The sequence below is a fragment of the Aphis gossypii genome, chromosome 3 (genome assembly GCF_020184175.1).
Source record: "Aphis gossypii isolate Hap1 chromosome 3, ASM2018417v2, whole genome shotgun sequence".
Lineage (NCBI taxonomy): Eukaryota > Metazoa > Arthropoda > Insecta > Hemiptera > Aphididae > Aphis > Aphis gossypii.
In genome coordinates this window covers 1,326,800-1,336,355 of record NC_065532.1, presented here as the reverse complement: position 1 = coordinate 1,336,355, position 9,556 = coordinate 1,326,800, and the positions used below count along the sequence as shown (strand labels likewise).

The following is a 9,556-nucleotide window of genomic DNA, read 5'->3' as shown; positions in this document are numbered from 1 at the left end:
AATACCAGGTTAAACGAGTAAAAACTTACGATATTTCACACCGTTGAAAGTCATTTACAAAATTAAGATAAATATAAATTCCAAAAAAGCATCTGATTTTATCAAGATCAACACATGCATGTTTAGAATACTAGGAAGGAAGACCATTATTTTTTTAAAACAATCTTACGAATGAAATAGACTTCAAATCTTAATCGATTATAACTCTAATCAGTGGGCATTGATTATAATTGTTATATTACCGTCAAATGCTACAACTTGGGACAGTTTTGATCTTTAAGCTTGCATAACTTCTAAACCAAGATAGCTACAATCTTGAATTTGGTTTCAAAAGTTTACTCTTGGATTGATATTTGACGCCTTTAGGGTTTTAAAAATTTTAGTGTTACCTAAGTACATTTTTTTGTTTTTTTTTTTTATTTTTGTCCCAAATTGAGTGCAGGGTTCTACAACTTGGACCAGTCTACTAAGAATGCTTAAAAATCATCCTTCCAATACCAATTACAACTTAGGACAAATATAATTCTTTTTAAAAAGTTGTTACGTAGTATTCAAAAAAAAAAATCCAAAACATACTTGAACTTATAAACCAGTTTTTTCTTATAGATAAAATACATATTTTTTATCATCTTACAACTAATTATAAATATAATATATATATATATATATATAACCTAACCTATGTATAATATTGTATATATATTATAATATGTACCTATGTCCTAAGTTGTATCACATGTATAAATCATATCATAAGCTATAAAGTTTAATATTTAATTAAATTGAATTTCGTTTTTTTTAACTTAAAACTACACACATTTATCTATAAAAGATAAAGAATACAAATTTTTGATTTAAAGCATAGTTAATGAATAACCGATAGTTTTTGAGGACTATTTACTATTTAGAAATAATGTAAAACGTGATGACGGTTCTCCGTCGTTATTATTTGTGTTTTGAGCTGTATTATCACATATTCACATCGTCCATAGATAATCTTGTGTAGATAATAATATATAAAAAAGTGGATTATCTCAAATACAGCGCAGTCACGGCGAATAAACCAAAAATTTTCCTGTCCCAAGTTGTAGCATTTGACGGTATATATAATATTTTCATACATTTTTAACCCTCCTCCCTGAAATCAATTTCTATGTATGCCACGACTAACTTTAATTGGACGAGGCGTTGGAAAATCAAGATCAATAAAGATAAGTTACTAAATACTTCGATACTTGGTTGATGTATTTTGACATTTACTCATTACCTAATATAAAATACCTTGTTCGCCAAAAATGTGCAAAATCTAGGAATAAATTCGCAAGTTTAAGTTTTTAGCTAATAAGAAGACACTAGAGAATACTAACAAACGGCTTCTATATGTAACTACTATCATTAAATCGATTAGACTAAGGTACTTATGGCTTATATAGTTATATTAATTATTATAGGGTGTGAAACCAAATCCAACATTGAAGTCATTCAACATCGTCCAAAAATTACTCTTCGTAGCACACCGGCGGTTGATAAGAATAAAGTAATTCATTTACATTTGAAAATATCATACATTTGAACTTAATGAATACATTTTTCAACACGTGAAAAAAGCTAAAGCTACATACCTGTCCCAATGCAGCTGCCAACTGTAAACTTCTTCATATTCACAACACAATAAGCACCTCAAATGCTTGAAACCGTAAAATTTAATTACTTAAGTAACTTTGACTAAGGAAACTTTAATTATGGACTACACCATACTAGAGATATAACATCAAAAATGTTAATGTGGCAGTAAAAAAAATAAAAATTCAGATTCAATTTGTTACTAGAAACAATCCTCAGAGTAAAAATCAATTATTTTTACTGCTCCAAAAAGCGATAAAGACAAATACAAATAATTTTAACGCCAATACCTTCATTCATTAGTTCAGGATCTAAAATGAATAAAAATATTTAGCTTCACAATTTCAATTTTAAAAAATTCTGTTTAAACAATTAAATGAAATAGGTAGTTTTTATAAATCTAATAAATTGGGTATTAAAATCTGAAATCAATGGTAGACCTCATATTTAACGATAGTTAAAAAATAGACCTTTATAGTCATTATTTCCAGGATCTTTGATCTATTGTTCACTTAAGTGTAAAATATAATTTTAACATTTTTTAATGGTGGAAAAAAAATAATATATTTGAATATATTACTAGATTGATGTATTATCTAGATTAGTTATATGAAATAACTTTCACATTTTCAAATATTTAAACTTATACAATAATAATATATAGCAAATTCATAATATTCAATCAATTTTCCACATAGGAATGTTGACAATAGTTGAAAAGTGTTTGATATTTTGAGTTTTTGACACTACTTAGTAGGTACTCATACAACAAAATTAATACAATTTAAATAAAAATAACATATAATTATTAATTAGTAGTTGTAAATATAATGTTCATGTTGATTATGGTTTCTATTGGGTATTTATAAATACAGCAGTTAAAATTAAAATTTGTCGAGACTGTAAAATCAACAAAAATTCTCAATGAGAACTAATATGTAAAATTTAACTTTAAATTAAAACATTATATATTAATATTATATTATCTACTCATAATGATAATTTCACTTAAATGTATTCAATTATAATATTGTTTGCTTTTAAGTAAATGATCTACAAAAATTATAATTAAAATATAATAATAATGTTTATATTACTGTTAAAAAAAAAATTATATGCCAAGTGGGAAGGGAAAAAATGCATAAGCTGTAACAATGTTATAATAATTAATTTGGGCGCTGATAAGAGTGATATACATAAACAATAAAAAAAAAATTAGTTACACGCAATTATTGACATAGCTTCTGCAGCAAAATATTTAACATCTACATCTGTATCTGTATTCAATTTATCCAAAACTGGTTTAATTTGAGATTTCACAGCAGCACTAAAAACAAAAATTATTTTTTAAAGAACTATACTCATATTTCAATCATTTTTAATGCGCTTAGATAGAAATACATACGATTGTGCAACAATTGGTCCAATTTTTTGAAGTGTTTTGGCTACATTGAAACGTACATTAGCCACACTATCACTTGCCATTGATAATACAGTTGGTAACATTGTTTTAGCAGTTATTTCTGGACCACATACTTCAGCAAGCTCCTACAAAATAATAGAAATACACATTTAAAAAACAATTCATTTAAGTTCACAATCGAGTCTATTTACATTAATGCAAAATAAGAAAGTCATTCGATGTAAATAGTTTGGATCTCTTGCCATGACTATGACTTTTGGTATAACAGATGTTTGGGCCCATTCTGCACCAAATTTTTCCACCAACTTTTTCAAGTTTAATGTAGCAGCTTCCCGTATAGCATACACTAAATTAAAAAAAAATTATAATACAATATTAATTATAACAATATTTTATTTAACACAATCAAATTATAAAAATATATACTTCAATAGAAATAGGGATAATTTCAAGAGCACGATTGCATAATAAGTGTTCAATGAAAAAATATATCTTCTAAACAAGAATATAATAATTAGGGCGGAGCTATTGCAAACAACCAACATTGATATTTTTGGTATATTAGGTACCTGTTTTATCAAATTCATTACTACATTATTCAGTTTAGTGTAGAAATTATTTGTTTTTGGAAATAAATACAAATTTTGAATCATACATTTCATGACTTGTAAAATTATGCATTCACACATACATACATACATTATACATTTAATATAAATTTTATTGTATAAAAAATTAAGTTTAAAATAATAGATTATTAGTTACTATAACGCCATAATATAAATTTTAACTATCAATGCTTAATCTAATATACTTGATTTAGTGATATAATATTATTGTTTATGAAAATGTATACTATGCTCATTGTATTGATACCATGATAACGGATTACTAAATTTAATTATTTACACATTGAGAGAAAGTATGCATGTAAGAGTATGTAAGAATACATAATTATTAGGGCCCGGATTAGGTTATGGTTTTGATCTGCATTTGTATAATTATAACAGTCCAAAAATAGCTAGATAAGGTTCAAATTTAAATTATAGTCAATAGAACTGAAATAGTTTATTTTGCCATTTTATGACATGTACAGCATATTTTTGTAATTTAATTTTTTTGATAAAGATAGTTTTTAGATGCATAATGTGTGATATTTGGATTATATTTAATATTAATTAAATAATATTATTTATAGTCAATAAAATTAAATTTATGAAGTTGTTTCCATATTTTATTTGATATGTCATTTTAGTTTAATATAATAGAAATTCAGTGATGAATAAATGACAATATACATCTGATAGTTCCTATACAGCAAAACGACTTCCGTTTCTTTTTATTTTCAAAAATATGAATGATAATTAAGAGAAGTTTAAATGGTTTAATATCATAAAACTTATGATATTGGGTATTTTAAATAAATGAAACGTTAGTTATTATAAAAAAAATCAAAATCAACTGAAATAGTAAAATCGACATCAGCTAGTTTAAATTATGTTAAGGAATATTAGTTTAAATTAGATATTAAGGTACATGAAAAAATGTGAGATCCAGGTATAATTGCATCATAACCCATCTAGTTCATCTTTTTAAAAAGTGGGATCTCTCTATCAAATCAATGGAATTACATTTTTTTTAAATATAATATCATTTTTAGACTTATGGTTTTTTTTGTATTATAATTGTTGCAAATATGATTGGGTTTCAGGCAGGTTATAAGAATAATTGAATCTTTGTCCCCAGATTATTTTATCTTGAAAAAATACTTACGAGATTCATGAGATAAACTATGTAAGCAAATACAAGCCAGGAGATAATTCAAATACAATTGAAAATGATTTTGATTAATTAAATAATCAAAATTATAAAATTAAATTCAAAGGCCTTAGATTTTTGGTTGGTGCAACAGGTCAGGTTTAGCTTAATTTCTTACTAAAAAGGGCAGCACAAAAAAAATTGTTTGGGAACTGCAGGCTTAATTATGTTTTTGAAAATTTAATTTTTACCATGATCAGTAAGCCAAGTCATACACAAACTATTGAGTTTGTCATCAAAGAACTGTACGCCTAGTTGACTTGCTAATAATGGCATATATTCAATTATTGCTAAACGAACCCGCCATTTAGGATCCTCAGCAAGTTCAACAATAGCAGGTAAGAGTGTTTCAGAAAGCTAAAACAATTAATAATAAAAATTATTATAATTCAATTTTTATAAAATTCAATAAAAATAAAAAAATAAATGTAATACCCGTTGAATTCCAATAACTTCATTAACACAGTCCAAATTTGATATTATGTTAAGACGTACTTCAGGGCATTCATCTTTTAGCTGAGTCAAAAACAGTGGTAACAAATGATCAAGAGTTCTAAAATAAAATAGAATAGTCTTAAAAAACTGTATTGTTTTGAGTATAATACAAAATAAGTATATTAATTACCTCTGTTTTCCAAGTATTGGAGATAATCCCATTATGACAGAAGCTAAAGCTGATTTGACGTGTTGATTAGTGTCTGCAACTAGTCCTTTAACGACAGGTAAAATTGATGTCATGATTATGGAATCAACTGCGTTTGAAGTTTGTGTAGCATTTGGATCATTTAATAAAGCACCAGAAGCAACAGGAGGACAAAGATTACGACAAAAATCACACACTTTATTGGCAGCTGCTGCTCTCACTTCAGCCTCAGTGTCACGTAACAATGATTGAAAAGTTGGTACCAAGTCAATACGAGTTATTTCAGGTCCAACAGCTTTTTGTAACTAAAAAATATTTTATATCATATAACAATTATTTGATTAATCACTTAATGTTGATTATTATGAGTATATGAGTACCTTGTAATGATTGTTTTAATTCTACTTTAAAAACATTAAATTATATGCAAAAAAAAAAACTATTATTTTTAATTAATCAAGTACATATACTTAAAATGGTTTAACCTGTATGTATAAAGAAACACTTTAGAATTGGAAAATTGATGCAACAATGAAATAATAAAATATTCAGACTGGTCCTGTGAATTCAAATTGGATACATGATAGTGTTGGTGCTAGTGGTAGTAAAAAACTATATATATATATATATAATATAACTCATTTTTACATATGTCACTCAGTCGCTTAATAACTCTATCTACATTGGATCCAATGCATAATACAGAGATAGCCTGTCTAAAAGTAAAAAGTTTAAAGAAATATTTTAACTTTGAATGATGTTAAAAGAGATAACACCATAGTTAATATGAATAAAAAATAATGATATTTTTGATAGTTATTCATAAATCATTACTATAAAATATTTGTAAGTAGTCTAATACTATTTTAATACTTTCAGCATATTATCATATAATAATTATAATACTATTTGTTTAATACTTTAAAACTATGAAATAGACATATTATAGTTAATGTGATAATTATGACAACATACAAACAGGATAAATTTAAGCTTAAATGTAATATAATATCTAAAATTGTAGGAGTTGAGAAAAATAATTACCTCAGTAAATTTATCAGCAACCATATATCGTACTCTCCAAGAGCTATCAGAAGTACATAAGCGCAAAGTTGGCATCACTAAATCGTTTACATCTTCATGTGTAAGCAATGAAGCTATACTAACACAAGCTTCAATAGCCAAAAGACGAACAGAATCCTAAAAAATTAAAATATTTTTAATAAGTAAATTACATATTTAATTTCATAAAAGTTGAATAAATAAGTACTTGTTCATCTTGAGCAAGTGATGAAAACATGGGTATAAGATCATTTTTTAAAGAATCCAATTCAACAACTTTAGCAAATTCACCCAATTTTCCTGCAGCAGCTCTTCGTACCATAGGAGTATCATCTTGACACAAATTACGGAAAAAATTGCGTAGTTCAGCTATAGAAAAAGAAATAATTAAGAAATTAAATTAAATAAGTTTTATCTTAATCATTTAAAATGATAAATTTAATAGATGATACATTTTATAATTTTTTAATAGAAATACATTCATATATATATTGAAATAATAAAACTTACATTTGATCATTGGATTGACACGGGAATAACAAACTGAAAATAAACCACAGGCAGAAGTACGTGATGTAAACCAATCACCTGATGCTAAACGAATAACAAGACTAACAAAGTGATTTTCAAGATCAGTTGGTGAGTGCAATACTGCTATTTGACGCAGTGACTCCACTGCCTTATCTCTAACAACTGTTTCTTCAACTGTAGCCAATGATTCCAAAGGAGGCTATAAAATACAAGTCATACTTAATTGACATTTAACATTTAAAATATAATTTTGTTTTTAAATAAATTACCAATAGCGTATATGCAAAGTCTGGTCCTCCAACATAACTGGTAAAATTTCCCAATTGTTCAGCTAATGCCAACAATACTTCATCTTCATCATAAATAGTTTCAGTTAAGAATGGAATAAGCTCCACTCTAGTACGCTCAACACCAAGTGCTAAAGCAATTGTAGAAAGTTTCTTGATAGAATTCAAACGTAACTGTTAAATTTGAAAACAAATTAATTCACAATATGCCTAATAGAATAATAAAACATTTAAGAAATAGATACATTTATCCAGATTATTATGAAATAAATACTTTTTATTAAACATTTTGATAATTTAAATAAAAATATTAAACCATTTTTATTGACAATCAAAATATATAGGTAGTTGATTAATTTAGGAACAATGAAAGTAAAAAAAATTGATTAAACACTTTAGTAAATTAGAAACATTCAAATATGCAATTCAAATTTGAATATTTAAATAATTCTTAGCAAGTTTTAAAGTTGTTAACTGACTTGCATTAAGAGTTTGTATAAAAATTTTTTACCTAATCAATCCAAGTTCAATTAAATACTAATAATTATAATTTATTACATCTATCATATCGAGTAATCAACAAATAAAAATGTAAAATAAAATAAGAAACACAATTGTATTATAATAGTTTACGAGGAAAGAATAAAATGTTCATTTTCTCTATTGTATTTATATTATAATTTTTACAATAAATATATGAATATAATAATACAAATAAATTGGAATATTATGTTTTAAGTGTATAACCTAGCATATAACTTTAAGAAATTCACTTTCATTAAATATAAACTATAATAAATAATAAATTATCTAATTAGATATTAAAATCATAAGAACATAATAAACTCCGCCCAACAAAAGAATATGTCAATGCTACACAACCATACACAACGCCCTGCCATCAAGACTGATACTAGGTACTATGTCCGTATGTATCATGAAATGCAGAAAAGAACCAATTTTCGTCAGATCCTGGAGTATTTTCAAAATGAACAGAGTATAGCATCATTTGTTATGAAATGTAAATATTTGGTCATATATTATTTAAAAGCTCAGTATCTTAAATACTTTTTTAATGATTGTTAAATTATTTTAGCAATGTAGTTAAAAAATGAGAGAAAAACAAATGGGTACATATATTTTTTTTTTAATAACAAAGGTACAGAAAATATTTTCTTTTGAGAAATGTGCAAAGATTCATTAAACACAATATGTATTTACTATAATATAATGTACATCATTACAATGAAATAGTTAATGAGCTAAAAACACATTCAATTATACATTTCTTAAACAAAAAACATGAAAAGTTAAACCTAATCTACCTAATCTAGTAAAAAAATAAAATAATTATTGTTGTCTATTCTTATGATTAACAACTATAAAGGATAATTGATTTACTATTATTGAGAACTAAAATGTAATCTACTAAGGCAGAAATCATACAATAAATTTTAATATAATAATACCTCAAAAAGATAAATTTAACTGAATATCTGAGGTAGAACAAAATTAAATATTAGGGACATTATGTCCAAGGATATAAAACCAATAGAATAATTTTTTACTGTGATTTAGATTTAACCATTAGATACTGGAATATTAGACACATCAATAATAAATGGAATGCAATGTATGAGGTATTGACATTATCTATAATTCAGTGCAGGGTAATGAATGAACTGAGAATTAACTTTTTAAAATTATCTTAGGTAAGTAGTTAATTCTTAATAATAATATCCTAATCAATATGACACTTAAATCTTCAATTACTGCATTTTTTTGAATACTTCAGCTTTCCCTTTTTATTTTTTTTTATTTCAAGCACTGTTTTTTTTTTTTTTTTTTTAATTAACGATTTAAAAAGTGTAAAATGCTGTACCTGTACGTCTTCATTCTTCAATTCATCTATAAGCACAGCAATCGGATACAATGATGTGTCTTCAGATGCGGGCTCACCGGATGGCAATGTAGTCGCAGCCATTTGTCGTCTGTACAGTATTCGCAAATTATTGACCCGTCAACAGGACCAATAGATATTTAAAAGTCTATTCGAATCGCTAAAATGAAAAATATATTAAAAAATCGCCGTACACGAAAATCAAAACAAACGGGATACAGGGGAGACGTCCATTTTGATTAAATCTTTTCATGGAATGACATTGCCTG

At 25.7% G+C, this 9,556-nt stretch overlaps 1 protein-coding gene across 1 annotated transcript; it reads right to left on the bottom strand.

Annotated features, from left to right (window-relative positions):
- Positions 1–2,195: 2,195 nt before the first annotated feature.
- Positions 2,196–9,556, bottom strand: LOC114123094 (serine/threonine-protein phosphatase 2A 65 kDa regulatory subunit A alpha isoform). The gene is made up of 11 exons (XM_027985956.2): positions 9,270–9,556; positions 7,370–7,561; positions 7,080–7,299; positions 6,778–6,938; positions 6,552–6,707; positions 5,490–5,812; positions 5,300–5,417; positions 5,056–5,221; positions 3,238–3,392; positions 3,029–3,171; positions 2,196–2,950 (listed from the first exon to the last, which is right to left on the bottom strand). Exons 1-11 carry the CDS (start codon positions 9,369–9,371, stop codon positions 2,839–2,841), a joined length of 1,848 nt encoding a protein of 615 aa, XP_027841757.2. The 5' UTR covers positions 9,372–9,556; the 3' UTR covers positions 2,196–2,838.

Excerpts from the sequence above, each read along its gene's own strand:
- LOC114123094 (XM_027985956.2), bottom strand. The coding sequence starts at position 9,371 with ATGGCTGCGACTACATTGCCATCCGGTGAGCCCGCATCTGAAGACACA. Across the intron at positions 7,562-9,269 it reads TGAAGAATGAAGACGTACAG|TTACGTTTGAATTCTATCAA; the intron begins GTACAGCATTTT and ends CAAATTTAACAG. Across the intron at positions 2,951-3,028 it reads GGACCAATTGTTGCACAATC|TGCTGCTGTGAAATCTCAAA; the intron begins GTATGTATTTCT and ends TTTTGTTTTTAG.